Genomic DNA, 26,700 nt, shown 5'->3' on the forward strand with positions numbered 1-26,700 from the left:
AGCAATCGTGGGCGTTCGTCAATACTTGCAAGATAAGATTACATGTATTTGTACGCAATGTAATACTGATTGGGAAGTTTATAAATCTTAAAAAAACAATGACGGCATTTTCTTTGGCAAGTAGCTTTTTAGCGCTATCAGCATGAGTATTAGGAATTTTTTTTTAATTCATGCACATGCATAATGAATTACCCAATTTATTCTTGCAAGTACGAGTGAAGGTAGTTTTCTATAAATAATTACCGCATTTATCAAATGATTAATTATATATGGCTGACAAATGGTCAATATATAATTCTTTATTTATGAAACACTAACAAGTTATTGCTTGGAAGCAAAAGCGTACGCTTTTTTTTTATTTTTATTAGATTTCTAGACTTTATCCAAAGATGAATCTTCGGCCAACCGATATTTATTATCCACAAAGGGGGCGAATGGTACAAGAAACCGAATTCTGGCAGCAGCCATTTCAATATCGTACAATCGAGATCGAAATTGCCTGGCTGTGACGATACAGATGAGGATTACGATATTGTTGAAGATTTTATGCAAGAATTTTACGCGTTAACAACGACGAGCGAAAACAAAATGTAACACGAAATTTATAAGTTGTGCCCATTATACACTTAATATCATTGTTCTTTATATTATGATATAGCGGAATAACTTTCTTAAAAGGTTTGATTAATGCAATGTATAACAAAGTGTAACGCGAAATGTATACGTTTATTACAATTTATAATAACCATTCAGTGTGTTCGATCTATTTTAAGTTTGTTTTTATTTCAAAATTTATTCAGCTCTATAATCAGTGGTTTCTCAAGATTAGCTTTTCTCCTTCCGGAATAATAATTACAGCTTAGTTAAAATGTAAGCTTTTAAAATTACAACTAACTTGTCGTCGACAAATGTGTTGTTCGTTTTTTATAAACATGTCCCAACCATCAAATATTGAAAAAATGCCGCTATTTTAAAACTTGTTTAGCAGTGTAGTGGTGGTTTTTGTCGATAATTTTGTGATTGATTAGGGGCGCCACTTGTATGTATTGGTGATATATGTCATATTATCCATCTTTTGACCGGTTTCAAATATTCTGTTAAATCTACGTGTTTGATTATAATGCGAAGTATTATAAAATTGTATGCAGTGTGGATCATTTCAGCGCGTAATTTATCAAATCCATTGTTTTCAATTTGCTGATTGGAGACTTCATTTTTTATTTCTAATACTGTGATTGGGTTCTCAATGGCGCTATGTGTTCCCTATGTGATTGCAAATTGTGTATGACATAAATTATTGAAGCGGTTGTACATATAGTTTTTATCGATATTTCATGGTTTGCAGATTTGTTGCATAAAATGTTTGAGAGAGAGATTAGCTTTTTAGCTCCACTGGTCAGAGGCAAGCGGGGCTTATGTCATGGTCATGTGTCCGTCGTGGGTGCGAGCGTGCGTTAACTTTTTCTTTTTAAGATGAGCAATTTCTCCTTTTATCACAATTAGTTCTACCCTACCTGATCATTTCCTTCATATTCCATTACAATTTAATTGTCGTCTGCAACCTCTTTCAAATTGGGACAGTCCAAAATGTGTCGTTTGGTAAAGGGTTAAGGCATTTTGATTCCTATGGGTCTTGTAAATCTGTTTCAAAACAAATACAACTTTTTTTATTTAACAAAACCAGGCATTCAATTAAATGTATAGACCTAAATTGGGAAACCAAGACTTCAATTTGTCGTTTTTTTCGCATAAAAAAACAGTGAAGCGATACAGGGCCATCATGGCCCTCTTGTTTATTGTCGCCGTGGTTATATTTTAGCAGCACTTCTTAAATTGTGTGGCGATAGGTACAATTTCGACCAATGTTATATATAAGAGACTTTTGTAACATCGGCTAAACTACAAAAACGATCAGTTAACCGGTGACATGTTTTGAAAAAAGTTAATCTACTTTTTTCATTAACTAAATCGTACGATTTTACTTTTGCGTTCGACATACTCCCCCCTTACGCTGACGTCTAGTTAGAACAATATGCCACACCGACGAAGGTAATAAAGAACGTGTCAACAAGTACAGTAATAAAGCATTAAATCATTACCTTTGTTGTTACAAACATAGGGTAAATTTTGATAATCGGCACTTTTGTCTTGTTTTATTGGCGAAAATATAACTTGCGAACTGCGGGAAGTGGGGTTATTATCGTAGACGTAATTGACACGTTATCTAACTCGCGATACAAATATGTTGAGGCGTTGGACGGCTTGTTATGATGTTGTGTTAACCAATATCAAACACTGATTGCTCGCAAAAATAAAGTGTGTTAGTAATTTTTTTATCAAGATTCGCATTTGTTGTTAAAATCATAACCAGTTAACATTGATTGTATTATCATAATTCTCAGTATTACCAGTTATTTACGCAATGAACGATGCCGTCACCACCGTCTAAGGCAAGTAAAAAAGCAAATTATTAAACAATTTGTAATTACAAAACAACAATCAAACAGTTATTAAACAAATAAAATAATAACCTTTAGTATTTATGTAATCGCTTTCGAAGTTGCAGTTTACGGTATGTTTAAACAATGTAACTAGCATAAGCGTACCAATCAAAAATGAAATAATGACACGTGAAAATTAGGAATTTACACTGAAGAAAATCTTACATCCGTTTATATAATTATTGATATGTTATACTAGATTTTTATTAAGAATATAATATGGCCGGTTAGGTAATCAACGCAAGCGATCTTAAATTACTTTCTTTTCTATAGAGAGTACATGTACGAGCAATATGATATTTTTTAATGTATACTTTTATAGTATTAATTTAACATTTTGTGTACTTTAAAAGGTTTTACCTTCAGTTTCCGGTTAATAACCGGTTACAGTTAAAGGTTTTTCAGTTTTTTTTTGTATTCTGTTGCATCCCTTATATAAAAGCATACATATTAATAAAAATGTTCAATTTTTATTAAGTATTATTTTGTCTTGTTTGCTTAGAACGTGTAAATCGTCTCAGTCCATTCACATACCATGACATTATTTAATTCTTCTCATTGTCCTACTCGAGGATTTTCCGGAAGAGCCCTTTTAGTCCGTTGGATAGTACATTAAAGCCTGTGGTTTTGTATTCATCAGGCGGCTCGTTTTAAGTCTGCCTAATGATATGTTGCTTGTTGCATCTCTCCAGTGGTGTTTGTTTGTTACGGTTTGTTAGATTCTGATGTTCCGGTGGAGTGCGCTCAGGTCCTGGCTATGCTTGATTGCGCGTTAACACACAACTATCCGATCAGCGTAACGGTGGACTTTCGCCACGAAATGTATAGTTTTGGCTGGTACATATTTATACTTCGTCATACTCTATGTATGACGTCCTCTTTCTTTACAAAGAAGAAGAGGATCAAAGTGGACATAATCCAGTGCTACGCCCTGACGAACGACAGTATAAAGAACGAGAAAGACTCTCAACCATCATATAAGAAAGACCAAAGAGAAACACAACCATTCTAATGGATGACTTTAACGCCAAAGTCTGCAGTGACAACCGAGGATATGAGAATATAACGTGGAAACAGGGTTAAGGCGATTCGAACGACAACGGGGAGCGATTCGCCGACCTGTGCGCCACAGGAATCCTGGTCATCAGAGGACGTGTTTTCATCACAGAAGGATACACAAGGCAACTTTGGTGTCATCAGACCTGTCAACGTAGAACAAGATAAAACACCTGTGCATCGCAAGAAAGATTTGTCGCTCTCTTCAGGATGTACGTGTCAAGCGAGGAGCTTCGGACCATCATCTCCTTGTCGCCCGATGGAAACTGAAACTTAATGGACAGAGCGGAGCCAGCCAACAATCACATAACAACACTGGTACGTTTAAAGATACATGGAAGCAAGAAGAGTTCAATATCACTCTCTTCAACAAGTTCCAGGTCCTAGAGGAGCTGCTCGAAGAAGAGCCAATACAGCAAAAGTGGCTGACAGTTAACGTAGCAATAAACTCAACATGCCAAGAAGTACTGGGCTCAAAATCGTACATTCAAACGGATTGGATATCAGCAGAGACGCTTCTGACAGTTAAAGAAAAATTAGAAAAGAAGGTAAGTGAAAATAACAGCAGAACACGAGCCGCAAAAGTGAAAGCACAAGAACAGTTTACCTAAGCAAGTAGTAGCGGCAATCGAAATATTAGAGCCGACAAGCGGAACTTCATCGAGATGCTTGCAACAGAGGCGGTAGAGGCAACCTTCCAGAACAGAACTTATGATCTGTACTCCATCACTAAGACACTAGCAGGAAAGTTTGCAAAGCCAGAGAGGCCAGTAAGGGACGAAATTGGAGGAGTAATAACAGACGACGAAGAGCAGAAGAAGAGGTAGATTTAGTTCTACCAGGAGTTACTTAACAGGCAAGCCCCTGCAAACCCACCGTAGATTCTGCCAGCTACAAGCGATCTGTCAATCAAGTGCTGCGCTCCCACAAAGGAAGAGATCAGAAACGCCATCAAGCTATTGAAGGACGGAAGATCTGCAGGACCTGACCGCATAGCGGCAGAAGCGCTTAAGGCTGACGCCGAGACCAGTGTGGAGCTTCACTACCCGCTATTAAGCAAGATATGGGAACAGGGGGTAATTCCAACAGAGTGGAAATTGTGATACCTCATCAAGCTTCCCAAGATAGGCGACCTCAGTTCCTGCTCCAACAACCAAAGAATCACGCTGATGATTTTCTACATGTGTTCAATCTTTCGTTAAACATTGAATGCTAACAGTCATTTAATTTGTGTGGGTCGTTTTTATTATATTTTTTTCACGCCTAACAAGTAATTTCAAGATTTGAAAACTTTCAAATAGAAGAGTTTAAAAGGTACGTTTATTGCACGAGGGATTCGTCATGTGTTTTGTGTTTAGTCATTCCATCATTCTTCCACTTCGTAAGCGTCAAATTTCAGTAACAGATGATTACAAATATTTCCACGTGCTTATGCATCCAATTGTTAATATAATATATAAATATAAATTATTTTGAAGTTAGAGACAATTATAAGCATCACACTGAATAGGAAACGTTTAAGAGGAAAACTATGACATACAAACCAAGAACACCCTTAACTTCGGTTATTTTCAATTTAACAAAATTAGGAGATAAACGTCCCTTATTTACTTTGCTAAAAGGAAATTGAAAAATAAAACAAGGTCAATGCTACCCTACGACTTTAAGTTTCCTGGTGCTCAGGTTGTTTTACAACTCTTGAAACGGGATAAATAAACAAAGGCGTTCCTTTCAAGTATACCTGTATTATTAATATGTATATTTTTCGGTTAATCTATTTTCAGAAATAAATGTCATTGTCGATCGTATACTGGTAAAACAGTTTATATATATATAACAGTTATTTGCACAAGTCCAATATATTCATTTATAAAAGAATGAAACAAAACGTGTTACGGATAATCGAAATAGTATAAATCCAATTTTATCACTGCTCTCCCTTGACGCTATCATGGATATCTAGCAGTCTTCTCGAAAGAATGGCGCCCTGGGTTAAATTTCGTTCGGGTTTTTATACCGATGGATCACCTTTGACAAAAAAGTGACTATTGCACAGCTGGTTTTAGATAGTAAACAGAGCTTTTAATCATCTTGTTAAATTGGTCTATATTAGTTGAAGTTGTAAACAAAACTTTAAATCATCTTGTTTAATTTGTCTTAATTTCGCCTCCCAACCCTGTTTTCAGGCAGTTCGGGAATAATTAATATCGTAATTAAATGCTATGACCTGTAAATAACCATATGCCCGATGCATAGGTCGCGCTGGCTAAAAGTGTACGTTGAATTTACATAAATGGTCCAACATTGCGTTCAGCTAACCTATTTACTTTGTTAGCTTTCTAATTCACTACATGGTCAAAATGTGTTACATCAACAAGCAGGTAAAAAGGATGACGAAGGCGGAAAGCTGGGAAAAGGGAAACGGTTTCACGATCGTCGTCTCGTTCAAAACACATTAACTTGATCGTTGTTAAGGAATCGGTTCCGCAAGCGACGATTACATCACAGGGCATTCATACGATTGCGACCAGACATCCGAAGCGCTGTTTCCGGTTTTGGGCAATTCGGGCACTAAATGTCCGAGTGCAAGATTGTGGTCGCTTACGGCGGAGCCGAAAAAAGGGCAAAAAGGTTGTATACACAGTATCGCAGTTATTTGGTATTAGTTGGTTCTAAATTAAAAGATAGTAATTAGGTAGAAACTCAAGCAGATTGGCTAAGAAACGGTTACCATCTCTGGATCTTGGCTGGTGCGAATAAATATATAATTGTGTGTCGGAAATGTAGGGTACCGTAACTGTTCTTCCTTAGACACAAATATGTTGTTACGCGTTATAACAATTATTGGACAATCAATATTTTATATCTTCTAAGAATTGAGAATTTGCTAACAAAAATGTATAATGTCGAAATATAATCAATCCGTTAACATTCGCAAATGGAATGGTAGTAAAGGTAAAGGTGTGACCTGATTACTGATATATCAATTAAGATCTGTTCGAATTCAAATTCTGTTTTGCAATTATTCGTGGACAATGGGTATGTTTATAAGAGGCGCTTCTTTGTTCCAATATGATAATAGCGGGGCGAATAATTATAACATGATATCATTACACTTAAGAAGCATATGAAGTATCTAGGGTTTTTATCGGCCAACAATGTATTGACGGGTGTTGGCATTTTGGAATTTCAATTGATGGTTTCGTTAATTACAAAGCCACTAAAAGTCCTAGAGACGCATTGGGGAACACTGGGTCTGAAATTAATATTGTTGGTATTCGACGCAAATCTTGGGCGCGGAAGTTCCGTTGGGATCTCAATAAATGGGTCAGCTTATATTTAAAAAGATTTGTTCGAAGTAAAGTTTTTTTTTACAACCGAAGAAAACTGTTCATGGTAACCATATTTATAATATGAATAAGTATGGTAAGACTCGAATACAGAAGAGGGTTAATTTGCTTTAACTCAATCGCGAATAATGAAGATGCAAACTTGAAAAGATAGCTGAGGTAAATGCAGAGTACTGTCGGCTGAAACACGAGATTGACGTCGATGTTATAACATCTATACCTAGTTAGTAGGCCTAATTGTGTTGCACGCGTAATTATCATCTCAAGTGCTCGAGAGGAAATGCTGCTTTTGAAAGGTAACGTCAGATCTTTGAATATTTGCGATGTATGTAACAGCGGATAAGACACTAGCTCAGGTGTTTATGAGTCTTTTGTTATCTTATATAAGACAAGTGGAGCCTGCTTTGGGTTTGACATTGCTGGTATTCTAGGAAGCCGTATTATCATTGTTATTGAGAAACATTTTTTATTGAGAAACACATTATTTTCGTTTCACAAAAAAAGAAAAATACAATCGGGAAGAAGACATCGGAGACTCTCGTTAAGTTATCCTTATATGGCAATCAGCGAAATAGCGTATGCCTTTAACTCGCTTAATCAAAGAAACATGGTCGTAGTCTTCTGTAATTGATTAAATGTATACTTGTATGTATGTATGTAGTTTTCGGGGATAATAATTATTTTTGGGCAAATACGCAAAACTGCAAAAAATGATTTTGAAGTTCTTTAATTAGAAGAATTGTCTCCATATTTTGAGAAGTTGACAATACATAATTTGATGCGTATGCAAGAAAACGTACGTTTCGAGCTCGAATATTGGACAATAGTGTTATACATTTGAAAATACAGCAAATATCTTTAAGATTTGTTAACGATTTCATTTTTTGCACAATATTCGCTCCAAACGTACACAGTAAATAAGATCAATCTTTAAACCATCCTTATCAATTGACCTGTACAATAAATATGTGTTAAGCTTAGGTTGAATTTCTTAAAATTGACATTGCTTTACAGTTAAAGTAAACTTTCCAAACGTACACAGTTAATGACAGGGTGCATAATCGTCGGGGTTTACAGGTTTTTACACACGGGCTGGACAGAATTTAAGCACACCGTTAAGAACTTTATTTTTGCAAATATGTCAAGTTATTGAAATACATATGCAAAAATCTTTAATGCATAAAAGACAGTTTTTCTTGCAGTTTGTGCCGGTATAAGAATAAATCCTTGAATACGTCTGAAATCGGTGACAAAAGTTAACGTTGCGTGAAGGATATTCGTGCAGTATTCATGTAATATTTGAACAAGAACACATGCTTATTAAATAAAGTAATTCGGATGTATTTCACATTGATATACGCAGATTTAAATCTATATTGTATGCACTAGTTTAAATTCTTAAGTCAAATTGTTTTAAAAAGTTATTTGGAAAAACCATACCGGTGTGTTAATTTCCATTAACGTTTAATTGGGAACCCAACACAGTCACGTGATCCTGCACCCTGAATTAGATCAATCTTTAAACCTTGCTTATCAATTGACCTGTACATTAAATATGTGTTCAGCTTAAGTTACATTTCTTAAAATTGACATCTACAGTTAACAGAACTTAAATAAACTACTATTTTCAAAAACTCGCTTGGCTTTATTTTAAAAGCTGAACAACAATTATCTTCATCAGTGTGTAGTAATTATAATGAAATGTTGCTCAAACCATCTGATATATATTATTCACAGGATAGTATTCGCAGCACATTTGGGGACAGTACAATTCACAGCAGGAAGAGAATTGGTGAAACATTGGACGACATAATTAATGGAAAGTATGTAACCCTTTTTTAACATCAGTATTACTATGAATGTATTTTATGCACAATGCTAAATTAACTGTTACAGGACTAACCTATAACTATAAGGGTTTTTAAAGTATTCACAATAATTGTGTAATACTCTTAATATTTTAATTTGAGTATTTACAATTCTACTTAAATTTAAATTAAACAAACTGTATTGATATTTTAGATGCCAAGTCTCCCAAATACCAGTCATTAAAGTAACACACACGCGTGGCAAATGGTACACTTCAAACAACCGTCGGCTCTGGGTGTTTAAACAGCTTCAACGGCTTGGGAAATGCGAACAAATACCAGCACGACGTTGTAGACGTTTACCTCGCAACAAGTTTACAACAAAAAATGAAGGAGTGGATATACAAGTACGTGGTCTGGGGCCTGGTGGAGAATGGTATATGCGCTTATATCCCTCCAGCGATCTTCAAACGAGAACGCTTGAGGATACTTTATGTACAACAAAGTCAAGTGATAAGCAGTTACGTGCACCAAATTGTAATGTTAGCGAGCCAAGCGAAAATCATACAGGCATTGAACTTGCGAGACCTTATCAGATTGGCAACGAATTTAAAACTGATAATTCATTGTATGAAAAAGAAAACTTTAAATCAAACGTAACTGAAAGTCAAAGGTCAGACGTGAAATTTAAATATGCGGATTTTTTAAACACAGAAAGCCAACAGGCGATCGGGGGTTTAGATCGAGCGCATGATACTCGTTCACCTAGCGTTTTAGCCATGCAGAATACCAATCTTGAAATCAATGAGACAAAAGGACATAGAAGCTGTATAATGCAAGCTGGCATAGTAAGGGAAGCAAAACAGAGCATAACATTTAACTATGAAAGAAAGCAAACCGACTTTGCCTTTGAGAAAGAAATATCATCTAGGTCCTCGCATGAATTAAAATCATCAAAAACCGCGACATTCCATAATACCAAAACTGATATCGATAATGATGAGCCTGACAGAAAATACCTTGCGAAGAAAACACAAGGTCAATGTCATGATATACTGGCAGATAATGATTTTGTTCCGCCAGAGAAACCGATTATTAACAATCCGTCAAAGTCTGAAAATAATTCGCATGCTACATTTGAGTATTTGAGAGCAACAAATACGGCTAGCAGTCAGGCAAGGGGGCCAAGAAACACACTCAACAAGCCAAACGTGAAAGCAAAATATATTGCAACGGAACCTACCGATTTTGCAGTATATACGCGCGCATGTAACGCTAAAACCATTGTAGTTGATTCAGAAAAAAGATCAAGTGCACGACTACTTAAAACAAGCGACTTTAAAGATGTTTCTACTCAAGGTAAAACGAATTCAAATAATTCGACACATATTAATTTTGAACATGTAAATAAGTCAGTAACGAACAAACCGGAACAAGCGGAACAAGTATATGAAAGCAAGCCCCGTATGACGTCAACTCTGGAAGGAAACATCAGAACGGCAAGACCGTTTCCCGCAAATGTTGAAGAAACTACTGTAGCAAACACCAACAAACAAATTGATGAGATCCCTCTAAAGGCATCAACAGAGAAAGTGAGAAATAGATCGGGGAAAAATTTAAAAGCCCCATATCCGACCGTTTTGAAAGATTCAGTGGCTGCTGGTTTTACAACAAAATCTACATGTAGCTCACACATAGACAAAAAACATTCTACCGACATACTAGAATATCCAGCTAGAGATGAAGCAGTGTTTCGACGTCCAACATCTTTAACACAAAACATTCCAAAGCCAATAGCCTCCGGCTCAAATGCAAGAACTGAATCAGCAGAGTTTCGCGATTTAAGAGGAGTTGGACAGATGGCCGTCTCGGAAACGAGACACATCACCTCATCGGCAACGCGGGAGGAAAGAAAAGCAATAAGTGCATCAAAACATAAACATTCAATACCCGATAAAGCAGACACTTCTGGCAGTTTGACAAGTGCACAGACAATTAACATATATCAAGAAAAGGCTCATAAATAAACTTCAATTACAAATCAGCATATTCTATCAGATACCAGTGAAAACGCAGGTAATACACTAAGTAAGGAACGTACACAAAAGATTGTAAAACAATCGAATCAGGTAAACGATATTGAAGCTGCTGGACAAGCAAGATATAGAGCGTTACCAGTGAAAATCACTATTAAAGAATCATCGATTGAATACACCAAATACCACCAAAGCAAAGAAATGGAACCCAAAGGTTGTAAAGATCAACATTTGCCATCGGATTTGATTGTACGTAAATCGAAACCAGAACCGACGAAATTATCTAGACCTGAATGTCATAGCGAAAACAAAACTGATGAATCGGTACCTAGATCAAAACTATGCTTTACAGACACGGCCAACAAATCGCATAGCAGAGACACACATAGGGGTGTGAAATTAAATAATTCGGTTGTATCCGAAAACTTGACAACAATTAGAGATTCATAAAACATTTGAATATGTCGCGAAACTGTCTCTTACAACGATAAAGAATCATGCCGGAGTTAATGACCATCAATTACGAAGCATTTTAAAAAGTGGGAGAAGATGTAACGACCCTGCAACAAAATGTATACATAAAGAAACTGATTTGATAATAATGGAACAAGCAGATGCATCTTTAAAAATGGTAAACATCTGTGATGGAAATTCGCTAACGAACAAACAGTACCGTATTAAAACAAAACAGGTTCCTGTAGAATCAGAGGGTAGACTACAAGTGGGGACAGTTGCAAAGCAACGAGCAAGAATTGATGAATGAATCAATAGCTGGTATGTTTGAAACTGTTTACAACCAGTTAGATGACGACTGTGACAGCGATTCGGATAAAGTGCACGTTAACGTTAACAAAGCAGGGGCTATAAAACACTGCAAGATCGAAGGTCGATGAACATATGACATCATCGATAAAACAAGAAACTAAGATATCTAAAGTGCATACAAACATGCTTGTTAGCGGTCCTCTGCACGTTCAAGATAGCAATGCCGGAAAATAAAACAGTGCTTAAAAATAATGATGAATTCGATGAAAATAAGCACTTCTAACACGTGTATTGTATATATTGAAATGATGGGACTGGAAACTTTCTTGATATAAAGATATGTGAATTTAATGGTTTTAAATGTGTTTTTATGACAAATTGATATTGTTATTTTATTTTCAATTAAACAATAAAAGTGTAAAGCACTTTAAAAGAAAAAAAAGAGTTTTGTGTACACTGAGTGTGTGAAACCCTTCTGTATAGTCTAAAGTATTTTGTATTCTTATTTTTTTTTATCAATTAAAAGTGGTTTGATTGCAATATGGACATTACAACGTGTCTCCATTATATTAAGTTTTTCAGTTTAACATGATTATTGTAAATGGAAATTTATCCAGATTTTAATTTGACATGTGTACTCAAGTTATTAATTTGAATCGGTATTGTTCAACACATGACCATTATTCCTTTTGTTACTGAATTGTTAGCGTTAATTATGATTTTGCCTCTCATAAATAAACCCCTGATGGTGACATAATCCCTGATTATGTAATATCTTATGATTATATTAACCCTGATGTTAATTTAACACTGATGATAATACCCCTGATTATGATGTAGCACTTGATTATCATTTAACCCCTGATGATGATATTACCCCAGATTATGATTTGACAACTGATGATGATTTAACCCCTGATGATACTATAACATCATATGCTAATTTCACCTCGGATGATGAGTTAACCTCTGATGATGATTTAATCACTGACGATGATTAAACCCATGTATATAATTTACACTTGTTTACGATTGTATCTCGTATGCTGCCTTAAAGGGACTGTCAACCACGAATGACCATAAAAGGAAAGTTCTAAAATAATTTATTTTTTTACAATTATTAGTTTATATTGATTAAAATATCACGACTGGTATATAACATTACTTGAAAAAAGTTCATTTTCAGTATATACGGGAATACAATTTTGCGATGTGAAATCGAAAGTACATCGCGAAAATAGGTGACATAACGATATTTACACTATAAATAACGCAAGTAGATTGATTATTTTATTTATATAAAATATTGACAATTCACCAAGCATGCACAATTTGCATTCCTGGGTTTACCACGTGACAATGATGATCAATCTACTTACGTTATTTATAGTTAACTGGTAGTTACCTGGTAGACATACCCAGTAAAATGTATTACCGAATATACTGAAAATATGAAAACTTAACAACCTTTTTTCAAGTAATGTTATATACCAGTCGTAATATTTTAATCAATATAAACTAATAATTGTAAAAAAAATACGATTTATTTAGAACTTTTCTTTTTTGGTCATTCGTGGTTGACAGTCCCTTTAACCCCTGATGATTATTTAGCCCCTGATGATGGTTTAATGAGAGATTATGATTTAATATCTTTTGATGATTTTTACCCTCACGACGAATTAACTAATGATGAGAATCTACTCTTGTTGGGGATTGTAACTCTTATTATGATTAAGCCCCTGATGATCGTTTAATCCCATAATTATGGTTTAACCCCTGATGGTGATTTAACCCATGATTATTTAACTGTTTTGTCACCTACTGATTCTTTAACACATTATCACACATTAGGTGTTATTATCACTATCAAATATTAGGGATAATTATCATTAGGGGTTAAGTCATCATTAGTTATTCAATCATAATCGTGTATTGTATCTTCTATAGGGGCAAAATCAGTAATTTGTGGTCAATCATCAACCGGGGATGAATCATCGTTAGGAGTTAAATAATTAAAAGAGGTTGAATAATAATAAGAGGTTATATCTTCATCAGGGGTTAAATCAGCGTTAAGGTAAAATAATTATAAGGGGTTTCATGATTTTGAGGTAAAATCAGTTGTTTAAATCACCGTTATTAGTGTGTACAGTTTTAAAGGTGTGTCTCGTGGTGCATTGCTGTTTAAGTACAGCCATTATCTAACAAGAATGTTCACACAGCCGTTTGAAAACATTTTTTGAAGTTGGGGCGCCTTTGAACCTCGCGGTAACTCCAAAGCTGTTCTTTGAATTGACCGTTCCAAGGCGGTCATCCCATTTTTGTTCATAGGTGTGTGGGTGTGTGTGTGTGTGAGCTTGCGTGCGTGCGCGTGTGCGCGTGTGCGCGCGAGCGCGTGTGTGTGTTTGTCATGTGTTCTTGTAGTGTAGCTAAATGTATGGCATTTGGTCACCCATCTCAAAAAGGACCTGGAAATGAACTATTTCCTTATAATTATATATATTAGCATACTCCGGGTATACTTAAGAATTTAGAATTCATTTTAAATCAACATCTTGAAAACAAAACGCGACTGTTTGGTGGTTGTGTACATTCATCACTATTTGGAAGCCCAGAAAATACACCAGCAGTGAAATTATACACGTTCTTGATAAAGTCACTATGACCTAAAAAAAAGTCTCATTATAATGACACTGGCTGTAACTTTCACATAACTTATAAAAATAGCTTTTTTCTTAAATACAATATGAGGCTCTAATTATAGTAACACCACGGGATTTCCATTTTCTTGGGATTACAATGTCCATTTTCTGAAAAAGTTTGGCAACTACACAAATTCAGAAGTGTTTTCGTATTTTGTTTATTCTCTGATCATTAAATAATACACACAGTTATTGATTTTCATCAAATAAATATCTAAATTGTTTGAATAACGATAACCAACAGTTCGTTCTAACCACTTAATCCTACCGAATAAACATTTATCTGCGAACTGTTACCCTTTTTATATTGAAGATTTGATTAATATTTCATACCTCATTATACACATAAATCAAACTTAAGGTGTCTTGACTTTGCATGATTCTATCTACAAGCCTTTTAGATGTTAACATAACATCCACGTTTTTACGATTTATTTAAACACATTGTTTTATCTTCTCATTTAAAAAAAACAATAGTTCAATATATTACATAATAAAAACGACAACAAGAATAAATATGTGCGAAATCCAACTTTGTACTCTTAAAAACAAACTTCATATTCACATATACACATGCGTTTGTCATAGTTGAAGACAAAAGCAAAATATTAAAGGGATCTTTTCACGCTTTGGTAAATTGACAAAATTGAAAAAAGTTGTTTCAGATTCGCAAATTTTCGTTTTAGTTATGATATTTGTAAGGAAACAGTAATACTGAACATTTACCATGGTCTAATATAGCCATTATATGCATCTTTTGACGATTTTAAAACCTAAAAATTATAAAGCGTTGCAACGCGAAACGATTGAATAATTTGGAGAGTTCTGTTTTTGTCGTTAAATTTTGTGAAACTACGAAGATTGCTTATATAAGGTATAAAATACGTCAAGTATGTGTACTTGGCGGAATAGTTCAGTAAGCTAAAGCGTTTTTACTTCAGGACTCTGGCAGGACTCCAGGGGTCACTGGTTCGAAACCTGCTCCGGGCAATGTTCTTTTCCTTTTTTTAAATTTTATTCTTGATTTTTTACTGGAGCTTTTACGATCCAATGTTTACAGCGTAATCGTGCGCAGCGAGACTTGCTCATATTGAATCTCTTATTGCTTTCTTTCGAAATAATTTCATGTCTCCGACACTGACATGCAATACGCCGGTTTTTTATATGCGTATTAATGCTTCGTTTTAGATAAAAAATTAATGAACGCCTCAATATTTTCAAAAATTAACATCGGATTAATGTTCACGGACATTTTTTTCATTCAGATTTTAAATAAATATTATGGAGCTGAACAAAAAATACATTAAGCCCTGTTTTCCCGGCACACGCGCTGGACATACACCTTTAAAAACGCTCTACCAATTCCAGTACTTGTGCACTTAATTGATTGTAAACAATGACGGTTGAAATCCGTGCGTTGGAATTTTTCTGGTAACCAAGAGCGACGTCAACGTTCATGAAGCCTTTCATTCATAAATGTATATGCGTCGTGTGTCAAAACCAACATCACCGCTTGTAAAATCTATTTTTAACCTGGCTTATTATCCGCTGCTGTGTGTACCCGCCAAAATTCGTTTAAAATTGATTCCGAACCGGTAAGTCGATTACATAACATCGGAACATAATATTATTTTAGTAGGTCGCCGTGGTGTTATGGATATGGTGTCCGCCTAGCGACTGGGAGGTCAAGGGTTCGATCCCCATAGTGGGAGCGTTCTTTAGATCTCCCCCAAAGACACCAACTACTGGTTCTAGGACTCGAGAGCGTTTATATAAACCTTAGGCTTTCGATGCAATCGAGCTAAAATAAATAGGTTTAAACTAACATAATATCCCTTCCAAAAAGGGCGCTATGCTGCTTAATAGTACATGTATATTGCAAAAAAGTGAAGCTCCCCACTTTATAACACAGTATAATCGCAGTTTATAACAATACAAGTGTTTCATCTTTTGTAATGCAGCTTGAGGTTTCGTATCTTTGAAAAAGTATCAAAGAGGTATACATTTAAACAGAGGAAACGTTCTTTAAAGCATGCATATCAGTCGTAAATTCATTCACGACAGAAAGTTCGTGTATAACTTTCTTACATAGGTATGAGCGGTGTTGGTCATTTGGAAGTCATGTCCCAAAATGTGCTTAAAATAAAGTCAGTTCCAAAAAGAGGGGTTAAACCAATAGTTTTTGGCAATAAATTAGTTTTAAGAGATAAAACAGCGTCGGGAAAATGAAATAATCATGGTTTTAGTTATATTTTACCGTACACGTGCGTCAATACTGTGTATTATAAGAGAAAATGAACATCACATTTCTCGAACGTCACGTAAAGAGACAACAGATTTGTGGACGGTTTTCCTTCAATAACTTTTTTATCCCGACGTCTACGATCTTGAAACAAAAAACCGAGGGAAGCTCAAACACCAGAGAGCCGAAACGGCGTATTCATTTAAAATAATTATAAATTCAAACGGGCTTACCGGTTGAAAATATCCTCCCTTCCTTTAGAAAAATCCAACAAACGACGCCATCTTTGAAGTTTTGCTCTGACTTTCTCACTTAAACGCGGTAAGCTCCCGTATACGCATGTCCCCCTGGTTTAGCGTACCATGTTCCGCCAGGTGAGCCACGGACGTCAATTTTGACACCACCATTTTTCGTTGTCAGTTTTGCAGATGGGATGCTCTACGCGACCTCAACGTCTACACGATCGCATTTTCCGAGCCGTTCTAACTCTTTGAAAACCCAGAGGCGACGATTGTCCACCGTCATCCAATTGCCGTCGTGCACGACAACGGTTATAGAAGGTATCGATTGGATGCTGCAGCTTAAAAAACACAGACAAAAACAACATATTTTATGCTTAGTTAAATATGATACGAATATATGCAGCTGGATAAGTATAACGTTTTGTCGGAAGCAAGAGCGATGAATAGATTACCCATAATAAAAGTCAAAAGCTTTTGATTTTATGGAATAACTATTGTAATTCACATTTCGTGAACACGTCATCAGCAAACACGTACATTCCCTCACAAATTATGTCCAACGTTTCCCCTATGAGTCTTCTACTATGACTCGATTTAGAATCGAACATACTGCTTATCGAATTTTGCGAATAATGAATTTCCGACGGCCTAATCTGCATTTTATTTAATTTAAACAGTCTTTAAAGAGCGTGTATAACAATATATGTGTCATGCGAATAAATGAACGTTAAATTGTAAATGAAATATTTTTCTTATAATACCGGACAATTAAGTTTTGTAACCCGATATATTAAACTAGACAGTCGAGTTGTTAAATCGGTTATTTCATATATATTTCGTAGATAAAACGTTTTTAAAAATGCAAATGTGTAAATCTTTTTTGCTTACACAAAATATTAAACAAACACAGTTGCCTGTTATACATGTTTAGAGACAATCTGATTGCCAAAATTACACTTTTTGTAATCATCTAATGTGTAAACATAACGATAAGGTATTTCAAAGTGATACAATGTAACCTTCATCGCTACCCCGTTTTGTGAAACATTGCATGGTTACGTATGATGTGCTTGAACCGACGCAACATCGTCCAATAACGTAAATGTTACACAAAAATATTGTGAAAAATGTATAACTGTTTTGTGATTGTTCACGTATTTCTTTGTCCTTAACTACAGAAAAAACAACAGCATACATATTACTTCATGAACATATTACTCTTAGAAGTTGAAGCACTAGTAACTTTTATGATGCCATTTACAAAAGGGGTGCAACATTGTATACTCTAATGACCGTAGCAAATCTCAATCTTTTACTAATAATCTGTGTGTTTGACACTTCATATGCCGACGAGGAATAACCGCAAGAAGTCATTTAACTTTGTCTTCAAATACATAAAAGTTGTCTTATTAGGTATTGAAAACGGTATATTACAACTACTTCCTGAGCTTCATTACGATGAATTTGAATTTCTATTTATGATGTTTTGTTCTGAAATCGTGGCAACAAGAATTTATCTGACCGTAGAAAGTTGTATTTCTGTTGTCAGATGAACATAAGTTTTGAGAAATTCAATTGCAATTCAATCAAATTAATATTCTCGTTGCTCGATTTTTAATTGGAGGTAAAGTGTTATATAGTCAATGCTTAGCTACACATGTCTCCCATTCAACAGTTTCAAGCCTCTTATGTGTTGAACTGGCTGTTTCAATTCGTTGACCCCCGAGTTAATCATATTGATGTGTGTGTGTCTGGTGAATAATGTGTATGTTGTCAAGCGTTTAGATTTCCTTTTAAGTTATAACTTCAGTGTTAAGTGTTAGGTATGTTTTTTTTAATTTTAACTGGTTGAATCCTAATTAATTTCTATTCGCTGCTCCAAGGCGTTGACCACATTTAAATAATCTATACGTGTAACGTTGTGTTGTATGTATTTCCATGCATTCAAGAGACAATCGGACAATTCCAGTAAATAAAATTATAATGGATTATGACAAAAAAGTATCCTAAAGTTTCAGTATTCCTATATTTAAAGCCACATAAATACTCATAATCAACGACTTTTTGATAAAATATTTTGTAAAATAAAGTTAATCAATAAAAAATCAGTGTTCCTTATAGCAAAAGCCAACATTTCAACGCTAGATGTGGTCTCTTAGCAAACATTGAACGATATTTAAAATGCTGGTTTTTATTTTCTGTGCGACAATATAGTTACGAAATATATTCGTTGATTTTGAGTATTTACGTGGCTTTAACGGTACATGTACGATAATATCAGTGCTATTTATAATTTATGCATAGCGTGTTTTGTTACATTACGTGCAAAACACGTGATCTGACAGTTTAAGGTGAAATACATTGGAACCCCAAGAAAATTACACAGATTTCGACCAATCAAAGTTTAACGGTCTTGGTTCACGCATATAAAGTATCCTTTCATGTAGATGGGTTAACTTTTTCTGTTGACATTAAAGTGGAGCAATGATGTATTATCTTCAGTACATTGATTATGCAAAATTTTAAAACAATGTGTTTTGGAACGAACCATTAACCTAAGTTATTTATAAAATTTAATTCTCACGCAATACATTTCATTTCCATAAAATCAAGCAAAAGTTTATTCCAATATCATTAATACTTATATTTAGCTAAAAAAACTTATAGGTTGTTAATATTATTGCGTAAAATCAATTGTAATATATTATATTGAATATATTAAGTATTAAAGAATGTCGCATCTAATTTGTGATTTTGCTGTTCATTTTTCGATGCTTGTCTAATAGTTAAGATATATAATTGCCAGCAACCCTTTTATATATAGGAATAATGACAGGGAATAATAATTATAAGGAGCACAATTTTCATTACAACTCGCTAGTCGTTTATTTAAGGCAAGTGTACAATTGCTTATACACTACAAAACGAATAAATTTGAAGAGGTTGTTTTCGGCGTCTGGTAACGAAGTTGAACTTACGACATACGCCGTAGGAGAAACAAGTACGATAATTAAGAACACAAGATGTCGACCGTCATCATATATGTTTATCGTCAATGAATTATTAAACAATGTATATGGGGTTGGTATCTCGATTTCTGCATTTTGTCAAAGATCAAGAGACAACGTGTCTCAGCAGTTTCTTTGTCTATATCGATATAAAGGCACCTCATATTTATCTCTTAACATAACGACCGATGTACTTTTGCTTCATCTCTATGAGTCGAAAGCCGTATCAATAGTATGTCTTAAAATAGCATTTCTATTTTAATCAGCCGTATTGCTACCACACAATTTCCGTAAACTGTATAATACGATATAATTTTTGGGTAAGCTGCTCTTCAAATAGTTAACGTTGACATGCAAGTGAAAGAATTTAGAGTGCTGTATCGTAAAGTGAATTGTTATTAATAATAATTGATAAAGTACAGTCTTCAATAAATTTGTAAGTGGTTCGCATATTTAGAGAGATATTATGCAATGTTTAGATTTAAAAAGCCCATTTAGATGAACCGACCAGCTTATTCTTTATGCAACTACTAGTATTCAATATAACATGCGATGTTTGAAACTACTCAGTTATTATTCAGTCATGCTTGTACGATAAATGGGTTATGGTAGTACATGTAAATGTATCTTACAGTCTCTTACAGGCTATGTATACAAATACTTCAGTTAAAAGCAGAGCCCTTAAATCAGAATGTCTAATTGGGTATTGGGCTTTTGAAATAGATTATGTGATTTATTAATAAAGCATTAACGAATTTGAAAATAAAATACCTTATATTGTACAAGTAAAAATACCTTATATTAAAATTGATATATTCAGTTTTATTTTTAATTGAAATACAATATCCATTGAAACAAATTAAGAGCTGTATCACGATCAATATATTTTTGCATACATATTTTGAACGCTCGTACAGCGATAATGACATACATTCACAGTTACTATTTTTGTTAAGAATTTGATTCAAAGTTAATAGTCATAATATTCATATTGGTCACCCTCACACGTGTATAAATCATAATCTTCCTCAGTGGTAGAATGATCATAATCGTACTCAGGCGTAAATTGATCATAGTCGTTTTCAGTCGTAAATTGATCACAATCGTCCTCAGCCATAAATTGATCACAATCGGTCGGAAAATTATCATAGTCACCCTCAACCGTAACTTGATCATAGTCGTCCTCAGTCGGAACTTGATAATAATCGTCCTCAGCCGTAAATCTATCAAAATCTTCCTCAGTCGTAAATTGATCACACTCTTCCTCCATTGTAAATCCATCATAGTGTTCCTCTTCATTGAAATCATCATAATCTTCATCGTAAATGAATCGATCACAATCATCCTCAGTCGTGAATGCATAATTCCGGCTTGTTGGCAAGATATAGTGTGGTTCTGGTGCGTACGGGTTAGGTTCTACAGCACGAGCGACGTTGTGGTAAACTGAAGAGTCTTTGTTCGTTGATATTGAAGGATTACCTTGCTTTGTACAAGCACTCAACTGATTACGGTATTGTGACACTGAACAAGCGCCTTGCTTTGAATAATTGCCATGCTGATCAAGGTCCTTTCATACGGAAAGCCCACCTTGCTTCTCATAACTTCTCTGATCACTGTTTTGCGATACGGAAGTGCGTGTTTATCAATGACTATGATCATCGTGTGCCTTACTGATATCGGAAAAGGTCGGCCATTTGGATAACGGATACCTTATTGGAGTAGCTGGGACTTGGGCTTTGTAGGTCGAGTGCAAACGACTTCTTATAGGGTTGGTTTGCAAACTATCTGTAAGTGGAGATGGATGTTCAACGTTGGATTTCAGTGCAGTTGTCATCCGTGTTGGTACAGACGTATATGCAAAACCAGTAGGTGGTGTTGGTGCGTTATGCCAATACCCTCCTGCAGGTCCACGAACGCAAACGGACGTCCCCCCGTTATTCGATGTCAGCTTTGCTGCGGGTATATATGGTGAAATGCGTACCGGTATTGTGTCGCATTTTCCAAGCCTTTCCAGCTGATGAAAAATCCATAGGCGTCGATTGTCTGCGGTAACCCATTTTCCATCAAGTTTTACCACCGTTATGGTTGGAATTGACAATACATGACATCTGAAAATTGGAAATTATTATCGACTTATTTTTTTATAATACACCTATATAACTATGCAAATATAAATAACTAGAAAAACACCCAAAACGAAACTTAAAGTTACAAGAAAAAGAATAGGTGATCAGTATATAAAAGTCTAAAATCCGAAGCCGACTTTGCAGCAGACAATTTTATGTTCGAATAGCAGTGAAAATCGTACCGTGTCATATCGGGCTAAACCCCGTTCTTCTTTAAACATGGCAAGGGAAACTGTTGGTAAGCTTTTCACGTTATACATTAAATTATGTGCGTCTTTTACCTACCAGCTATTTATGTTTGTCTTTTGCGTCCCTAAGCTTTTTCAAATACAATCTTTGATCTTAATAATATGTTGGAGGTTCATTTTTTATGAAAACAATCAATAGAAATAACTGTAATAAATGCAGTCATTATGAAAACAAATACGTAACATTTAACATTTCAAAGTATACTTCTTAGTTGCAAATTTTACTTCGACCATCATGTGAAAAAAGCAACAATTATATAAATAAACATTCGTAATTGATGTTTGACTTACCTTCCTTCACAGATGCTATCCAAGGTTTCTCCAAGTTTTGTTCTGTTGTGCGATGATCGCTTATCAAAAAAATTATTGATAGAATCTTGTGAATAAAACATATGTGATGGTTTAAGATCCATTTTCAAATTTATTATTTACTTCCCATACACGTTTAACCCATCCTTACATGCTCCAATCTACATTCATAATCTTCCTTTTTTACTCGACCGTGTGATTGAAGTAGTAAAAATAGATTTTCTGAAAACGATATACGATATAAACATGTAATTTTTAAAGGGACTGTCAACCACGACGACGAAGAAAAGAAATGTTGTAAAATACCGTATTTTTTTACAATTATTAGTTTATATTGATTAAAATATCACGACTGATATATTACATTACTTGAAAAAAGTTGTTAAGTTTTCATATTTTCAGTATATTTGGTAATAAATTTTACAGGGTATGTCTACCAGGTAACTACCAGTTAACTATAAATAACGCCAGTAGATTGGTCATCATCGTCACGTGGTAAACCCAGGAATGCAAATTGTACACGCGTAGTGAATTGTATATATTTTATATATAAAATGATCAATCTACTTGCGTTATTTATAGTGTGTATATCGTTATGTAACCTATTTTCGCGATGTACTTTCGATTCCACATCGCGAAATTTTATTACCGAATAAACTGAAAATATGAACTTTTTCATGTAATATAATATACCAGTCGTGATATTTTAATCAATATAAACTAACAATTGTAAAAAAAATACGGTATTTAAGAACTTTTCTTTTTTCGTTATTAGTGGTTGACAGTCCCTTTAAAATTGTGCCGAGTATTAAGCTAATAGGTACATTGGCACTGCAATTAATATTAGGTTTTTATAAATAACACAGTGTTACTTCAATTTTCAATAAGAAATTATCCTCTGCTGATGTTCCATTTACAAGACGCAATGAGATTGTAAAGACCAACGTCATGCGGAAATGAGTCTTATGCAATATGCTGCCAGCGTAGCTATAGCCAAGCCTGAGCATCCGCGCAGTCTTGTCAGGGTATGCATATTGAAAAGGATACTTAGGGGCTACCACGAAACCTTGCGTGCTTTTTTACATAATAGGAAAGCGCAGCCCATGATCAGACTGCGCAAGTGCGAAGGGCTGGGCTTGAGCTAATCTGGCCGCATATGCCTTGAGACTAATTTTCGTATGACGCGGATGTTACAATGTTATTTGAATATGTGGAAAGAAAACTGCGTCAAAATCAAATATCAACCTATCGCTGACGAAGAAATACATTCGTTATAAGTAATGAGGGGAACCCTTTTGTTGTGATATCACATACATGTAGTAACATTGTTTTTTCGAACACAATAATGTAGTTAAATATACTTTCACCTCATAACAAACATTGTATACGGTGGATATGAGACTATAAAGTGAAAAAAAAAACACAACAATACTTTAACTTTTGTTTTCAATTTAAGTTTCTACCTCTATTTCAAAGTCACCGAATATATAAAATATATTTTTTGTTTGAACAATGATGCTTTTCATGTGTAAAAATATAACATTTAGGCTTTCTCTGTTAAAGGGGCCTTTTTCACGTTTTGGTAACTTAACAAAATTAAAAAAGTTGTTTCAGATTCGCACATTTTCGATTTATTAATGATATTTGTGAGGAAACAGTAACACTGAACATTTACCATGCTCTTATATAGCCATTATATGCATCTATTGACGATTTAAAAACCTGAACATTATAAAGCGTTGCAACGCGAAACGATTGAATAATTTTGAGAGTTCTGTTGTTGTCGCTATATTTTGTGAAACTGCGATGATTGCTTATATATAGTATAAAATACACCTGGAATTGTATGCGGAAGAATGGTCGAGGGGTCTAAGTCGGAGACTTTTTACGCCAGGACTCCTGGGGTCAGTTGTTCCAGCCCTGTTCCAGCCCAAGTTTATGAAGCCATTTACAAAAAGGATGCAATATTGTTTACCCTGATGACCGTAACAAACCTCAATCTTTAACTAATAACCTGTGTGTTTGACACTAAATATGCCGACGAGGAATAACCAAAAGAAGTCATTCAACTTTGTCTTCAAATACATAAAAGTTGTCGTATTAGATATTTAAAACGGTATATTACAACTTCTTCCGGAACTTCATTACGATGAATTTGAATTTCTATTATATATTGTTATGAAATCGTTGCAACAAGAATTTATTTGACCGTAGAAAGTTGTATTTTTGTTGTCAGTGAACATAACTATTGAGTAATTCTATTGCAATTCAATCAAATTAATATTCTTGTTGCTCGATTTTTAATTAGAAGCGAAGTGTTATGTACAATTTAGTCAATGCATAGTTACTCATGTCTCCCATTCAACAGTTTCAAGCCTCTTATTTGTTTTACTGGCTGTTTCAATTCTTTGACCTCCGAGTTAATCATATTGATATGTGTGTGTCTGGTGAGTAATGTGTATGTTGTCAAGCGTGTAGATTTCCTTTTAAGTGATAACTTCCGTGCTAAGTGTTAGGTTTGTTTTTTCTTTTAACTGGTTGAATCCTCATTAATTTCAATTCGCCGCTCAAAGGCGTTGACCCCATTTAAATAATCTATGCGTATAACGTTTTGTTGTATGTATTTCCATGTATTCGAGAGACAATCGGACAGTTGCATGAAATTAACTGATACTGGATTTTAACAAGAAAGTATCATAACGTTTCAGTATTCTAATATTTTAAACCACATAAATTCTCAAAGTCAACGACTATTTCGTAACATATTTTGTAAAATTAAGTTAACCAATAAAAAATCAGTGTTCCTTATAGCAATAGCCAACATTTCTACGCTAGATGTGGTCTGTTAACATAGATTTAACGAGATACAAAATGCTCGTTTTTATTTTGTGTGTGACAATATATTTTACGAAATATTTTACAAAATATTCGTTGATTTTGAGTGTTTACGTGGCTTTAACGATACGATAATGCAAGTGCTATTTATATTTATGCATAGCCTGTTTTAAATTAGTAACATTACGTGCAAACATATGATCCGACACTTTAAGGTAAAATACTTTGGAATCCCAGGAAAATTATACTGATTCCGACCAATCAAAGTTTCACGTTCTTTGTTCACGCATATAAAATATCCTTTAATGTATATGGGTTAAATTTGTCTGTTGACATTAAAGTCGAGAAATGATGTCTCATATTTAGTACATTTTATAGCAAAAGTGTTTAAAACAATGTGTTTTGAAACTAACCTTTAATCTAATTGATTTATAAATGTTCATTCTTACGTAATACATTTCATTTCCATAAAATAAAAATAAAAACTTTATTGCAATATCATAAATACTTATATTTTCCTAAAAAGGAATAGGCTTGTTGATATACTTGCGTAAAACATATAGAATATACTATATCGATTTTTTTAAAGGTCTCATCTAATTGTTGTGATCGCTGTTCAGTTTTCAATCCTTTTGTAATTATAAGATATATAATTGACATTATAATGGACATTTCAGCCATCAACACATTCATATATAAGAATAATGAAACACTCGCGGGTCTATTATTAAAGGAAAGTATAAGATTGCTTACACAATACTCGGCGATACATTGAGAACGATATCAAACATAAACATGATAACATCAATGTTTAAATGGTCATCGTAAATTAAGAAAACAAAACACATCTTGATACCACGTTTGGTGTACAATAGTATCATGTATAATCGGCTAACAAAAACAAACGAAAACGAAAAAATGTGAAAGCGTTTTTTCGGTGTTTGGTAACGAAGTAGCATTAATGATACACGCGCAGGAAAAATAAGTAGGCAATTAAAAACAGAAACTATCGACCGTTATAATATACGTTTATCGTCAATGAATTATTATGAATTACGGTTTATACGGTGGTTGTTGCGATTTCTACATTTTTCAATGATAAAGAGACACGTGTCAACGTTTTTCGGTGGTTTGTACGCCAATATCGACATAAAGTCGACATATTCATATCACCAATCATAGCCCCGTGAACGCATATTGTTATACATTTTGAGTAATATATATCGCTTCTATATAAGTATTATTGTTAATTATACGTTATTTACCGGTATTCTCTTTAAATGGTTAACATTGGTTATTTAAGCTGCATATTTTATTTAGCGTTACATACAGAGGTTTTCTTATCATTATATACCATGTTTTAACATAATACCATTACATAACAAAATCATATAATATAATAATAACATAATATATCATTGTGTTGCTTATAGAATGTGTTGTAGTCAATACCTTGCCATCTGATTCTTGTAATT

The 26,700-nt window shown here is 34.4% G+C and overlaps 1 protein-coding gene across 1 annotated transcript; it reads left to right on the top strand.

Annotated features, from left to right (window-relative positions):
• Window positions 1–8,454: 8,454 nt before the first annotated feature.
• LOC127873790 (uncharacterized) lies at window positions 8,455–12,280 on the top strand. Its single transcript, XM_052417781.1, has 2 exons — window positions 8,455–8,730; window positions 8,930–12,280. The coding sequence occupies exons 1-2, from the start codon at window positions 8,609–8,611 to the stop codon at window positions 10,740–10,742; spliced, it is 1,935 nt and encodes a 644-aa protein (XP_052273741.1). The 5' UTR covers window positions 8,455–8,608; the 3' UTR covers window positions 10,743–12,280.
• The last annotated feature ends 14,420 nt before the right edge of the window (window positions 12,281–26,700 follow it).

The sequence above is a fragment of the Dreissena polymorpha genome, chromosome 3, assembly GCF_020536995.1.
Source record: "Dreissena polymorpha isolate Duluth1 chromosome 3, UMN_Dpol_1.0, whole genome shotgun sequence".
NCBI lineage: Eukaryota > Metazoa > Mollusca > Bivalvia > Myida > Dreissenidae > Dreissena > Dreissena polymorpha.